The sequence below is a fragment of the Danaus plexippus genome, chromosome 11, assembly GCF_018135715.1.
Source record: "Danaus plexippus chromosome 11, MEX_DaPlex, whole genome shotgun sequence".
Classification (NCBI taxonomy): Eukaryota; Metazoa; Arthropoda; class Insecta; order Lepidoptera; family Nymphalidae; genus Danaus; species Danaus plexippus.
Window position 1 is genome coordinate 3,337,771 of NC_083544.1, and position 16,351 is coordinate 3,354,121.

Below are 16,351 nucleotides of genomic sequence, written 5' to 3' on the forward strand. Positions count from 1 at the left end.
AAAATGTGAAGCAAAAAAACGTACAATCGCTCCATTTGTTGGCATATGAAGAAAATCAAATAATAGTGACATGTAGTCGAGCTCTAAAATTTCCATTTGGCTGGCAACGTTTAAGAGCGATGAATGGTTGGTATTGTTCAGAATCCATTGTGTTTTTCTATTGACCGGCGCTACTCATACACGTTCACTCGTTCACTCTTTGCCCACTTTAATTACACTTGCAACCGGTTTCAATGATATTAATATTAAGACAATTGAAAATAAAATCATGCTAACAAAATAGTTACATTGAATTTGCTAACAATTTATTTCATGTCCAAATGAAAACAATGACTTGCTTACGAAAATATAGGTTAAAAATATAAACATAGAAAACTGGATATTATATTTTTTGTAAGCTGTCTAAGAATCAATTTTCCCTGAATTATAATATCAAAGCTTTATATGTAAATGAATGTAACTGTCATAGATTCTACCAACTGTAATATAAATTTGCTCAAACTTGTGTTACTGTTACCGCAAGTATTTAGCTTAAAATACAACAGCAAGAACAGTCAGCAGCTAACGAGCGTAGCGTATCATTCACCTATGAGCGCGAAATCCGAATTTCCAGCCTGTGGTCGTTAACGATTTGATTTTACTATTTGTAGACTTAGCATTCTCATATAACCACACGGATCCATGACTAAAATTCAGTTTCAGTTGTATAGACGGACAAAATTTTACTATTAACGAACGTCGGTTTGTTTTCGTGTCAATTAATTTGAGTGCTCATAACATATGTATTCCTAACAAGGTATAGAAATGTACATATCCGCTGGAATCCGATTTTCGATTTGAAATTTCATTGACGTAACATGAAATGAACAAATAATAGACATAACATATTCGTAGATGAAAATTCAAAATCACAGCTATTGAGCAAGCGTTTATTAATACTAAGTAATCCATATAATGAACACACTAGAAAGGTGGCAGCCAGACTTCAAAGTTATGGTCATAATCGAGTTTTTTACGTAGGGTGACTTCAAAAATCGAATCTCTTGTTCCATCTCGAGATGCTTTTTTGTCTCTGCCTCCGTCTTTCGCGACTTCACGTGCTGCTCTCAAAAATTTAGACACTTGAGCTACACTCTCCCTGACGTCTTCGCCTGGTAGCTGAAAATATGGTAACGGTAATAGTCAAAATTTTATGAAAGTTAAATTCAACTACAACTTCCATAAATAATTTACATTGCAATTTTATAAAATGTCAATTATATTTATAGACTCTATGCAACTTAACTTTTATATATTTAATATTCGTTATAACTTTAGAACAATATTTAAAATATATATCTTATAAGAGTTAACCTGATCATCAGCTGGCAGCGAGTGGGGATATATCCGGACCCAGTGACCCACTCGTCCGACCCCACGGTCCCATCGGACACCGTTACCCCACGAGCAAGCGGCCATCATCCGACGTCGAGAAGCAGCCGTTGAATACCCACCACGCCAAGATTCATCTATAGGCTCCGTTGAGGGAATTACTGTCGTCGAACACTGGAATACGAAAAATTATCAGGTCAAATGAATATACATATATGTACTTCTACATTCCTATACTGTACTATATAACACTTTACTACTACAAAGAATTTTAGTATTATATATTTTTATTATTAGGTGCCTATTACAGAACTTCTTTTACCTTTGAAATATAAAGCAACAAATACAACAGGCTATTTTTTTGTCAATTTTGATTAGAACAGAACTCAATTTATTTGTCTTATTTCATAACATATTACGTCTTACTTGTGATTCTGAACTCTCCGGGCTCACATCTGACGTCGTTTTGTATAATCGCCCCATTTGTATATCTTTTGTTTTTTCCGCTAAATCCTTTAACAAAAGAAATATTTCATTGTTTATTCCACTTTCTAAGTTTGTGTGAAATACGTTCGCGGCGTTTTTGTGTTAGACTCAATCGTATATAAAGGATTCTGAGGGATTTCCTTGCATTAAGTAAAACTACACAAAGCTTTGCTTTCGCTTCCATTTACCACACTAACAACAAATCTGAAAATGTAAAGAGGTGATGAAAATGTAAATGCGTGCTCTTTAATGCAAATACAAAGAGAACAAAATAAATATTCTTAGTAACCCTTTGCGACAAACCTTGTAAAAAAATCAGCTTAAACATTTTATGTTTCATAAACAACCAACCAATAATTGTTTTTAGCTAGAAAATATTGCTCGTATCAACATTCAATAATAAAAAGATAAATTAAAGTGTTAGAGGTAAGAGTTTTTTTTATATTTGTGTAGTCAGACTATTTAAATATTTTCATATGTTATGCGTAATAGTGTTATTATTATTTCGTGGTGATGTAATTTAAGGTCTGCAAGCGTGACTAACTAAAGGTATGCAAACCTAGCTATCTTTACGGTATATAAAGTCTAGCTACCTTCAATGCTTACAAACTTAAGTTATGCGTAAAAAGCATGATTAGTTTATCTTTATGCGTTATTAGTGTATCTTTATTTATTCATACTGTAATAGTTTCGGTCATTGGAGCTTGTAGAGTAACGCAGTGTAAGGGCATGGCTCGTCTTTTTCGTGTTCTCACTCGTCGCCCTATACGCGGCCCAGTCGGTCCTCGTCCAACAGTCTTAGCAGAACTATTCTCCTCTTCAGAACTGCAGCTACAGTTTGCATATACAATAAAATTTTTGTATATATTTCTCGGAAAAAACTAGAATATCATGTCCATTAATAAATTGCGAAGCCTTATTAGATTTATATCTAATAAGGCTTTCTTCGCATTAAAATTTGAACTCTAAAAGAATAGTCACTTAAAAAATATCAAACTTTATTTACGTACTCTATATGGTTTGTGTTAATTATGAGCATCTATTTACTTTTATGTGATAAACGCTAAATCATATAAAGCATCATATGGACTATACAACATACACATACCAAAATAATACTTATAATAAATCTTTTTTACACGTTTATACAAAGTATCATTAATAGTAAATGTATTTGTCATTAAATACCTTTATACTTCCTTCTGATTATCACATAATTCATATACCTTATATGTGGAGTCGGTGGCCCCTGTAGTAAGGACAACCCCGTGTGACGCATAGGTAAACCCAAAAGGTCAAATAGCTCGTGTAACATAGGCTGCTTCACTGTCACATCAGCTTCACAGTCAGCAGCCAAAGCGGGTGATAAATTCACCTACAGACCATTAGTATTTTGTTATCATTACAAAATTTATTCGTCTCACAACTAGTGTTAACGCTTAGGTAATACGGTATAAGATAACGTGTTTCTAACGTTACGTTACGTCTTCGAAAGCATAATTAATAACGTGATAACTTTACCGCTAACACCGTAACTTATCTAATAATCGGAAGGATCCAAATTATTAGGAAACTAGTTGCAGTAATATAGTTTCTAGTCTTGCAGTTTAGTTTCTGATATTAAAAACGAATTTTAATCTTCATTACTGATTTTAATACATCACTTCGTAATCAAAAGATGGAATTGAACATTTTCCTTAAATTATGGATGGATAGCAAAATTAAATGTCAGATAAATATTTGTTTAAGTGAAATCAAAAGAGGAAAAAATTATAGATTACACAACATTTATAGACATCTTCATTAGTCTAAATTTTAAATATTCATATTTTTCTGTAATATTATACCTCAATAAGCCAAGGCTTCAAACAATCATCAAGTAGTACATCGAACCCGTAAAACTCGAAACAATTCCTTGCCGGTGGAGTTCCAGCAGCTTGAGCGAGTAAAGTCAGTGTAACCAACGCTCGTATTTTTTGCCAAACCAACCATTCCACAGCACCCCATCTTCCGACCAGTGCTCGCCTAACTTGCTTCAGCGTCCACTTACAACCTGTGATAATTTCTTTTTAAAACGCCATCTCTCTTCGACACGTGTAATTAAAAAGGGGGAAGTCTTAATAGTCAGCGCCCTCTAGGACTGTATTACTATAAAAACAAAATCGCAGCAATTCAAGAGCTTTGTATCTAATAATGCTAAAGTATAAACTCACCACTGCCTATTCTATCCTTGCACTCTGCGTACCGCGGCCCAGTTTTGTTAAGAGATGAATTTGTAAGATGTCGGTAGGGATTGTGGATGTCAGATAAAGTGTACTTATCCGTTCCTGACACAAAAAAATTATTGATAAAAAAATTTACAAGCAAATTGTAGGAGAAATAAAATTAGTGCAATGCCTTTTATCTCAATGTGGGAATATAAAATATTGATGATAAAATTCTTAACATAGACTATCGATGATATAGCCTTATTCAAATAAATAAATTTACTACATTTCCTAGAAGAAGCCATACATAAAAAAAGTTCTAAATACTGAAATACTTACCAAACCTCGCCAATCCCTCTGCGTACATATAAGCCGTTAACGGACGATAACCGGGAACACATACGTACAATCTCAGATCAAACTTGTATCCCGCTATCAATAGAGGGCGCTCGATATACCTCTGTACTACGGCGGGACTACCGCATCTCATGTCACAGACACTCTAAAAATAAATCACATGATTTTAGTATAAATTAAATAAAAAATGTATGTAATACATCTACTTACAAAGAAATTAGTATGATATCAATACAAACTATATTATAAAACAATACAATAAATTTCAATAGTAATAAAGATATTATCATTTATTACATTGCTAAATATAAAATAACTACTATACACGAATTCAATGTTCCGGACTCCGCTTAAGTAAGTTTATCTAGATTAAAACTTCAAAACACACTTATATTCCTTCAAATCTTCCAAACAACAACAGTTACAAACTTGTTGCTGGGGTCTTTTTAAATAATCTTGAGATTTCAATAAAATGACATATCTATGCTTAGACTATATGTAGTTAGACTTTATAACGACCCATTTAATTATAGCTCAAATAGCTCTAGGATTATACACAATTAAATGGAAATTAAGCATTATTAATTGTTTTTTGTATCTGAGTTGAAAGAAGTGTGTATTTAATATATACACTATATATTAAATCATACGAGACATTATATAAGCAATAATAATAATAATCTGCTTTGAAATACTTCTATATACACGGCTAGTTCTTTTAAATAAAAATTAAAATAATCCACATCATAAGGAACCAAAGGATAATTGCAATGATTTTCCTTCTTCGTAATAGAATTAATCACAGTTTTATAACAATTTTTTACTCTATTTATATTTTGCATTTATAAAACTTTTGTTAAAATGTTCCCTATATACCAATATGAATTCCAGACAATGCATTTTAGTTTATACCAGTATTCGGAATACCAAGCTAATGTATGACCTGACTAAATAGCGTGTTTAGATGCACTTAGTTTTGGCAAAACTTAAACTTAGTGCCCTATTATGCTTAGTGAAGTATGGATAAACGAATAACTAGGTATGTTCATATATTTCCCGTACTAAGTATCCATATGTAGATTATACCTTAGTAAGGGAAATATGAATATTGATGTATAAAAAATTGTATATGTACAAACAATTTCTAAATAGGTTGTACAAGCAAATTAAAAATGTATAATTTCCATGATCGAGTACTAAATCAGGAAAAAGTTATGGTTATAACATATGTAATACAGTATCTGATGTAGTGAAAAAGGATATAATTGAGTTAACTCCAAAAAATCTATCTAACATGGAAGGTAAGATAAACATTGCTCCATTTAAAAGATTCACCAATGCTAATAATAATAAATAAAAAATGCATATGACAGGTCTTTTAGAGAACATCAAGGCGTATTCATAGATTTATATTAAATTGTAAATTCTGAGCATTTGATTTTTTTGTATTGTCTTTTAAATTTAATAGCATAAATTTTTGAATGAATTTAATCTTAAAAATTATTTCGGTGAGCACTATTAACAAAAATATTGCTATCAGTATTTTATACAATCATTTTTTTTTACCCTAAAAAGGAAGATCCCTCGTCCTTGACTCTGCGCCACTGGTTTGTGTATCCACACCACGTTCGAGCTGGTGGGATCATCGCCGCGCCTGAGTCTTGAGCACTCGGAAACCAGTTTTGCGTACTCCAGAGGTAAGTGGAAACAAGGCGGGCTGGAATACGAAGGATATTTTTCTTTTTATATAACACTAGTTTTTGTCCGCGACTATTTCCGAATTAGTAATATATGTTAGTAACAGTAGTAACTGAGAGGGCGAAGTCTATTCCGCCTTAGAGGCCATAAATAATCAAATATTGGAATGTATTAGGTTTTTTTTTCTATTTCGATCCAACAGAATTAAATATCCTATCTCCGTCTTCTGGTTCTAAGCTATCTCCCCACCAATTTTCAACCATTTCCCAACAGTCGGTTTTGAGTTATAAATAGTGTAACTAACACAACATTATTTTATATATATAGATATAAAAAGTGAGAGTCGGACTCGCCCATGAAGGGTTCTGTAGCAGTAAGTAGATGACATAATATAAAAGTTATTGTAAGTGCGTTGCAACTTTGATCGATGTTTTATAAAAAAAAATAATTTGGTTTTCATATTGTTTGTATGAACAACATAATTGTATATGCGTTTTTTGAAAATGGATTATATCTTAAAAACTAGTAATGATATCTCGTCAAACCAATTTTCGTTTAAAGTTTCCATTGAAATCTACAGCATATTTTTTTTTTAGTTTTTCACTCTCTTATTTTAAAAGTTAGAGGGGGTGGACACTCATTTTTTCCACTTTGGAAGCGTCTATCTTTCAAACAATTGATTTTAACGAAAAATGGTTTTAGGAACCTTTATGTATTTTTTAAGCTCTATCTATAGACACCCATCACGTATAGGATAGCTGAAAAAAAAAATTTTTCAATCAGTTGCATGTATAGACTGCCCCCCTTTAAATTTTCAAAATTTAACAGAATACATCAACCTACAAAGTTTCAACCATATAGGCCCAACAGTTTCGGAAATAAATGGCTGTAACATAGGACAGACGGACAGACAGAAGAAATATATATTAGTTACAATAATTATTAGCTAAAACTATTTGAAAAGCTTATTTCATAGTCAACATTGTACATCATCGGTTTCATAAACTTAATATTCCAAAGAAGTAATATTAACGCTCTAAACATTTTGCCATTGTACTGTAACCAAGGGGGAACTATAGTGAAACCATAGAATAGAATTATGTCCCTATTCGTCTTTCCTTTTAAGAAAATTAGGGAGTGTTACAGTTTTTCATTTGGGTAGTGGTTTAAAAAGGCACGTCTTGGAACTTTACACTAATTAAAATTGCATATATAATATTATCACCTACTCTTTTCACGTTATTTGTATTATCCCAAGTTATAGACTATTTGCCCTTATTACTTTTGTTTCAACACTCGTGAGACAAAAGGATGGTGATTTTAAATTAACCATTCTTTCGGGTTCAGTTTGTATAAAAAAAGCTGCATATTGGAGTCTTTTAAGTATTCATTACATTTATGTCTCTGTTAGCAGTATTCCAAATATGTATGGAAAAAAAGTGTTTAAATTTAAAGGAGATAGAAGAAATTGGAGAATGTCATCGAAGTAATTTGTTAATATCTATCTTCACTTATAATACAGTCCATAGTTTGACTCCTTACATGTCGTGTATACATTAAAAACTATAAATTATTGGTCGTGGATCAACTACGGAAGAGTTTACCTGGGGTTATGAGATTTAGACCAAAGAAATTTAAGCGTCATAATTAGGCAAGTAATTTTAGGAGAAAACAAATAATAAATAATCATCAACAGTGCAAATATGTTTTTATGATTTTTAAATTTATCAAGATAGAGTGAAATTCACATGCAAGCTGAACGACACAGATAATGTTTAGTGAAAACACAAGTAGCGTGCAACATTAACTCTCGACGTCATCACTATAATTCCCTATAAAACTAAATTATGACATTGACTTTTTCTTGGGAGCGTCACGCGAGTCGGTGCCACTTGGAGTAATTGTTAGGGAAGCACGGTTCATGAATATACGATTATAATTTAATGTTACCTCGAACTTTCACCTTCGTCCCACGGGCAAAATTTCCATGTCGACCTTAAATTAAATCCAAAACTTTGCTAATTTAATAATAAGCGCGTCTCAATTTGTTGTTTCAGGAATTCATTACATTAAAACTTTGTTTTACAGCTAAACATCATAATTCATTTTCATTGCATTAATGTAAATGTTAAAGGTAAAGGAGTTAGATTTTTGTTCAATACTAAGCAATTCCATTACCTTTCCTTAGGCTTTTGACACTAATATAATGAGATCTAAGACTTTCGCGGGTATTATTCATTTAAATGAAACTAATATATTTTCGGATATACTAAGCGGATTTTATTATTTTAAATTACATAATCCCGACGTTTCTAATATAAATTAAAAATTAATTAATTTAAATTAAAGTTGAAATTAAATTAACATAGCGTTCTTCAGTTAAAAAAAACTTTACTTACCTAATACCGTGCCACACGCAACAAACGCGTGGCTTCATTCAAATACCCAATGACGTAAAACGATTCATCTTTGTCTCTATACGGTAGGTTATAGTACGATGGACTACACAAGACTTATATATGTATCGATTAAAGGAAATTTTTCTAAGTGTTTAAAAATGAAAAAATACTTTCGATGAATGTAAAATAAATAAAAAAAATGCTTAATCTAAATTAAAGAAAATGACAAAAACTTAAAAATATGTCAAAATTACAAAGGAAAAAGAAAGAACAATGTAGTGCTGATTATTATGAAACATGTAAATAAAGGAAAATAAAAAAAAAGTTGGGCCTACTTCCAATCATTGACCAATAAAATTTTAATAATATCCTTATAGCAAATATAGTCTGATAACTATATTTGCTTTATTTTGTTTATCAAACAACAAACAGTTATTTGCAAGGGGACCTTATATATAAAAAAAACAATTTCAAATTTAAACATTGTTTAGTATCTGTTGCAAATTGATTCTAGATATTATTGAAAATATTAACCGGATTAAATAATAATAAATAAAAGGCAAATACAACACTAACAGAACATCGTTGTAGTAAGTAAGTAAGTATACATCAGGGCCTGATATATTTCATTGGATGCTTCCTTGTTGTTATTTTTATTCCGTGCAATGTTTCTGTTTTATTGTTTTATTGTAAGCTATCATTTGGGGCAATAATGGTAATAGCGAACGATTCCAAAATACAATGTTATTTTTTTACAAGAAGCAAGAATAAATATAAAAATTTAACTGGAAAAAATGGCACTGAAGTACACATTCGCTTCTATTTTGTAAGTATATCTCTTCTACAGATTGTGGCAACAAGCAAAAAATATATTCCTAATATCCATATAAAATATAAAAGAATTCAGATTCCAAACACAACATTTTTTTAATGTTACAAAGCTATTATATCTGTGTTCGTTTGATAACCTTTTGATAAACATCAATAAAAAGTTTAACATTAAAACGAACCCGACAAGCAGATTGCGTGCTATATTTTTTATAGGTTAAATTAGAATGCAGTTATCATTGGCTATAATTGGCCATAAAGGCTTTGCTTTAATATTTGCATCTCATTACTTTTAATTGTCTAAACCACTTTTGGGGAAAATGACAATGATGACTTCCGGTCTTGGTGTATATCCTTATATTTCTCTCTACACTCGAACATATCCTGGGATTTTGTAAATGTTCACGAATTAATGTCACTGCCTGTGTATCGATAGGCGGAAGATATACCTAATATGATCCGGGATTATCGTTAGGAGGTCTTAGAGGATTACTGAAAATGCACCATTTACATTTCTCGGTCGTTAGATTGATAATATAGGTCATACTCCATCTTTAGAAGGAATAATAGATAGCTTTATAAACGATCTTAACAAGGTAGATAGCCAACACATTAGTAACGTCAAAAAAGCGTGGATTAACGACAATTTTCGTCTATGATTTTAATAAGACCCATTTGTCAAAATTACATGCAGGCGTCATAAAGATGTTGAAGTTGTGGCTCGGGCTCGGGCTATCGGCTGATTCATCAACTTTATTCCCGGATCGCAATATATATATGTATTCCCGAATTTTAAAGCGCGTTGTGATTATAGCGCTTACGGTTCCTTGGGAAACCAACTTCCCCAAAGACTATGCCATCGAGGTCAATAAATATTACGAGCTCACAAACGAATTCACTCGAAATAGGTTCGTCGTGGATTTGTACACGGTAGAAGCGAGGGAGCGAGAGGTATAACGGCAAAATCTCTCTACAACCTACTAACAGACTTGGGTCTGTCCAGAACTAATATCAATTCATTCTGGGAACGTACTTCGAAGGCAGCCCTAGTAGGTTCCTTTAAAATTCGGTTAGGTAGAGAGAGAAGCTTGGACGATGGACGTGAGCGTTTAACACTCGTTTGATTGGAGCCCCTTAAACTTGGACTTGGATCGCAACTCCCAGACACTGTTGAAGCTCCTCTCTCTGCAACGCGATGGACTTGGCACTCGCACGGTGAACCCATTCAGTGCTAAGAGGTTTGGTCTCATAGAGAGACAAATATTAATGAATAGACTATTATGAATATACATAACTCATAATATTATCGTCTTTTTTATTTTATCTTTGAATATTCAAATACAATTTAAATAATTTCCTCAATCAAATTATTTACTTATTTTTGTTACTCAAATAAAGTCTTTTGCTTTAAATTTATATCATAAGTTTATAATTCCGACTATTTTCATTGTGATAATTATTATATTAACATGATTATATCTTCAAAGAATCTGAGACCATAAACTGCTACAGCTCTATTGAAAAAAACTTATCACACTATCACATATGCATTGATACGATTTTTATATTGTCCTAAGCCATAACCTAGATGCAAATTTTAAAACGTGCGAAAAATATATATTTTCATCTCTATCACTTACAATAACCCGTCTAGTTAAATTTCCCTCATATCGTCAGTTGTTTATATACCTGAAGTCATAAATAGATCCGTATATTCTTCTCATACATCGGAGCAATCTCGACAAGCTGTCCTTCCGACAAATTGAACCGCCTTTCGGTATGTGGTTCATAAACTGAAAAAAAAAATATGGCGATGATATATCTATGTCCAATCTATCAAATGTAATACCAACAAAATCTGAAAATTTTTGCCATAATGCTTAATATTTTGGGAATAAATGAATATAGATTTAGTAGAATAAAAATACAATTTAATTCAATCAACAAATATAGAAAAAAATATTTTTATATTTGAATCAACACAGTTTGTACCCCACATATCAATTGTTATGATCTTAACTCGGATTATTGGCTAAATAGCAGAAACGTCCAATAGGAGGATATATTCGTAATTACATATGCTACCTTCATAAAAAATATATGTACATATTTAATCATATATTTTATTTTCTATTTGCTTGCAATCTTTATGTAAGTCTCTAAAAAACAAATTTAAAAGTTTGTAACTATAAAAGTTCCTCGCATATTTTATTTTTTTTCATAGGAAGTTCATAGTGATAACATTATAGTCCCCTATATAAGCATATTAAGTAGTATTTACCTTCGTTGTAAAAATAGCACCTAATCTATAAATGAAATCGATTATCTGCCGATGTATGTCAATCGTAAGAAATGAAAACGATGTAGGTGAACTAAAGAATTTTTAATCAACGTCACATTCAAACACTTCAGAGAAATTGATGATCCTACATGTTACCATATACATTATGGCGGTTATGACTTGTATACACCTCATCCGTTGCAAAGTTCCATTTAGAGTTGCGTTTTTCAGGAGGGCCAATTTTTTTTTTATGTGGAGGGGGTTACTATAAGCTTAAGTTAAAATCGTGGGGTCGTCACTTTTCTCACTCTCCCCCCCCCCCCCCGAGCTGCCATCTTCTAAAACGGATGAACAATTTTTTCGATATCTCTTTATCTTAAACTAACAACGCAACAGAAATTTTATACATTATACGTAACAAACTAGGTTGTCTACAGCTTTTTACTTTTTACAGTAAAAAAGCAATTAAAAAGTTCTAATACCTAAATTTTTTTTTACAAATTTAACCTTAATAATTTTGTGTGATAATTTAACAATAAAGTATCATCGGATCAATCTTCTAAACGGCTTTAATAGTAAACAATTTTCAATAAATATTAAATTTCGATGATATATATATAAAATACAAAACTTGTAATCTATAATAACAACAAAATTAATTCTAATAATAGAATTCAAACTGACTTAAACTAGACAAGGAAATTATGTTATACAACGAAAAATTAGTAAATAACATCTCCGAGAATAAGAAAATTCATAATATTTTTTAACGAATTATTTTCAAACGAGACAATTGTTTTATATATCCCTGAAATTTGTTTCAAGCCTCTTTCATGAATACACGAATAAATATCGTCAGACACGACCTAAAATCATAAAACTAGCAATGTTTATCACAGCGTCATAATTTTTGATTAGTCGGGGACACGACAAAACTCAATAGAAAATATGAATGAATACCCAGAACCCAGCCTACAATGCACGACAACCACTTTATAGCCAATTCCACCTCCCTCTCGCATTTATCAGTCACCTATAAAATATGCGATGCAATAAAATATTTATATACATTTTATCAACATCATACAATTTCTGGTTTCTTTTCCTTATCTCATTCAAAAAATTACATAATTCAGAAGCGTCAATTATATAATTTTCCTTTATGCAAGTTATTGAAATAATAAGAATACCTGCCAGTCTCCCAAGGCTTTGTAGGAAGTAGCTGGAAAAGCGCTTGTCCTCCACCAAAGATTCCATCTCTCCTCTGCACCATTGTAGCCCTGATATATTCGCCAACCACGTTCAGTAAATATCTATTGAAAAAAAATTGATAAAGCGAAGGTTTTAAAAAGTATGTTACATATATTTATTTAATTAAACAGCGTGATCAAGTGCCTTCAATACCTTAACTAGAAGACTGGGTCCGGAACCGTTATCATTTAAGCGATAAATAAATGGACCATCACTATCAAATACTTGAGCCATCTCTAACATCTGAAAATTTAGGTTCAAATGTCATATGACCAAAACAATCTACAGTATACTCGTAGTATTAAAGTTAAAGTTACTTACTCAAAGTTTAAGCCATTGCGGTTAAAGGATGTGTCGCCAAAGTATGCGAATACCGGAATCGCATGTTATCTTGCCATGCTGATATTCGATTACATACATACATGTGGTTGGCGACACGTTAACCCGTAACGTTTACGTTATCTACGTGACATAAGGCCCTACCGGTCCGGACGCAAGCCTTCTCGGCACTGGTCCCACTACGTAAACGTAACCAAGTGATTTACAACCAAACTTTCGTGACACACGGCTTTTAAATAGGTAGCTGAATAATAAATAAACAATGTGACAATTCTATTTATATTCTTGAGGTAATCAGCAGTTAAAAATACATATTATTGTACAAAAAATACAAATGATACAATCTCTTACCTGAATACAAGAATATATGAATCCTTTTTACAAATTTTTTATTTAGAAAGATTACAAAGTATGTTCCTTTTTGTAAAATACTTAAGTTTAATGGTAATAGTTTAAAAAGGTTATACTTAAATTTAAAAATTAAATTCGTCGTTTTTATCGAATTAACAATACCATTCCGCCTATATTATCGTTCGTTAATCGCTGACATGTTTGAATCAATTGTCATAAACCAGACAGATTTGTTTTGCAAATTGTTCTAATGGCCAGAAACGATGATATTTGCATTTGATATAACGTTTAAAAAAGGTCGTTTATCATTACTGAAATTTATAAGTTTGAAGGTCGTACCACGGTATATCACTTAATGAATTAAATTACTAAATTGAATTATGATCATACCTCTATTACTGAAACAAAGTCAACAATTAAGTGAGAACGTTGAAATGTTCCAAATGAAATCACTATTTATATTTATATTAAAAAATATATTGTTTGAAAATTTTTCGGTTTATCGAGGATTGAATTTTGCAAATAAATTATCATTAGCTTTATAAATAGTGTTATCACAGATATTTTTTAAAAAAGGAGTTATATTTAATCTATGAATTTACGTTCAAATTGAAAAGAAAAGTATTGTTTGCGTTTTAATTTCTTTTTGCTTACGAACGATGTAAAAATAGAAATATATTGTTATTTTAGTGCTTAAAAAGTGTTCAGAAAGGATAAAACTAATTGGTAATGAAAAAGATATGAAAATAAGCAGGCATCTGCATGACTAAATTGAAAGTTTGTGTTCTGAATACACTAAACATGTCTTAACATCTTTTTATTTATAATGGTATACTTAAATGCAATGTAAAATCTCTGAGCTTCTCCAAACATACCGTGGGCACCGAAAGATCTTTTAGATGAAAATTTGAAACGACATGACATTTAATACATTGACAATTTGTTTTTGAGGTAGTAACACAAAATAATGGCTAACTTTATGTTGTTTAACAATAAAATAAAAAAATATATAATATTATCAACGAAGTATGACTTAGGTATACTTTGAAAGAGATTGTGGTCAAAACTTCTATTTTAATGGTGTCTGAAAAATAACACGACAGCTTTAGATCAAGCTTAAAATAATGCACCATATACCCTTTGTTCACAAAAAAATATATTTAACTCGATTTCGTAGGCGACTCAATCCGCGTTGTGTCCGGTATTGTGTTTAGAGAGAAATGCATAATGTGTACTTAATATATTAGACCAGCGACACCGTCAGTGTAAAAAAAAAAAAATGAAAACCCTTATAAGTACATACTATACATACGGACACTAACAAAAAAAAGAATTAATTTCTCAAAACGCAAAAATAATGATAATACATAAAATAATATAACCTAATTACTTCATTATTACCTCGTTATATAACTGAAATAAACAAAACTGACAAAAAACTACTCAGGTGTTTAATAGTACATAAATACTGCTACTAATACAATGTTTCTACTGATTTGTACTTATTCTAGATTAAAATAAAACTGTAAGTAAACCTATTTATACGTGAACATTGAAGTACTAAAAAAAAAATGTTAATGTTTAAGTAATCAAAACAACAGAGCAAATCCGTTGCATTAAATTAACTTAAAGATCGCATACGTGAGACGACATCCTTTGCCTTCACGCGTCTGCTCGTTCTCGTAAACACAGTTGGTATCTCCCATTTCCTGGTGCCCGTGACCCGCTCACCGGGCGCCAGTAGCATCGCATGCGGCCCGTCTCCCATTCGGGTGTTTTAACGCCTTATTTCTCATACTTGAACATTGCATTCTTTTTTATTTTACTAAAATAGAAGATGTTTTTTAAAAGTAAAAGTAGCCTAAGTTACTCCCTATATCAACTACCTGCCAATAAAAGTCCCGTCAAAATTGGTCCAGCCAATTCAAAGATTAACCGAAACTAACAAACAAACAGAGACAGAGACAAAAGCTGTAAAACATGTTATTTTTATTCATATGCATGTAGAAAATAACGGTTATTACACACAGACACTCCAATATTAATTATAGGTATGTTAAATAAACAGCAGTGACATCTATCGTCTGTGCCACGTGACTTTATACATTCATGTTATTTTGTCTTCACCAGCAAACTACGCCTAAATATGCCTAAAAATCCTTGCAATATATATATTTTTAATTCAAAACTAGTTCGCTTTGATATTATAGATGAAAAAGCACCGAACGTCCATACATTTTCAGTTTTTTTTAATATTTTGGTCTACGTGACGGCACTTCTTACAAACATACAAGAACACGAAATGAAGGAATAAATTATAGCCTGTACGTTTTCCAGTTATCTGAGCTATATTATATAAAGATTCATTATAAATATTTTGTAGTTTTTGTTTGAAATTGATACAAACATAGTCACAAACTCCCACATGTATAAAATTATATGATGTACATACTACGTCTATTATATATAGTCTATCAATACAACCAATAAGTGTCGTATTTGCGGACATCTATACATACATTTTTGTACGGTGTTTTAAAACGCGCGCCATTTTCTGCAAACGCGAACTTGTCAGACTTAGCGCCATTTACGGGAGTTCCCCGAACGAGACAGGCCGACGCTTGTTTTTCTGATGAAACAATATGTATATGTTGGTACTGTTTAGATTAAGTGATCTGTTATTTAGTTATAAGTACTGATATTACCTCCAACAATAGTATAAAACATAAATAACAGCACATGAAAGTTATAAGTGGATATTGCCAATGCTGAAAATAATGTTT

At 31.5% G+C, this 16,351-nt stretch overlaps 1 protein-coding gene across 1 annotated transcript; it reads right to left on the bottom strand.

Annotated features, from left to right (window-relative positions):
* Positions 1–574: 574 nt before the first annotated feature.
* On the bottom strand, positions 575–14,441 carry LOC116766077 (probable tubulin polyglutamylase TTLL2). The gene is made up of 14 exons (XM_032655731.2): positions 13,569–14,441; positions 13,200–13,461; positions 13,032–13,121; positions 12,818–12,940; positions 11,036–11,139; positions 5,988–6,138; positions 4,404–4,566; positions 4,071–4,184; positions 3,705–3,910; positions 3,084–3,232; positions 2,538–2,688; positions 1,798–1,884; positions 1,354–1,545; positions 575–1,158 (listed from the first exon to the last, which is right to left on the bottom strand). Exons 3-14 carry the CDS (start codon positions 13,119–13,121, stop codon positions 964–966), a joined length of 1,725 nt encoding a protein of 574 aa, XP_032511622.2. The 5' UTR covers positions 13,200–13,461; positions 13,569–14,441; the 3' UTR covers positions 575–963.
* Positions 14,442–16,351: the final 1,910 nt, after the last annotated feature.

Coding starts and splice junctions, on each gene's coding strand:
- LOC116766077 (XM_032655731.2), bottom strand. CDS start 13,121: ATGTTAGAGATGGCTCAAGTATTTGATAGTGATGGTCCATTTATTTAT. Junction 11,140..12,817: donor AAGCCTTGGGAGACTGGCAG/GTATTCTTATTA, acceptor TTTTTTTTTCAG/TTTATGAACCACATACCGAA. Junction 3,911..4,070: donor CAAGGATAGAATAGGCAGTG/GTGAGTTTATAC, acceptor AAATTATCACAG/GTTGTAAGTGGACGCTGAAG.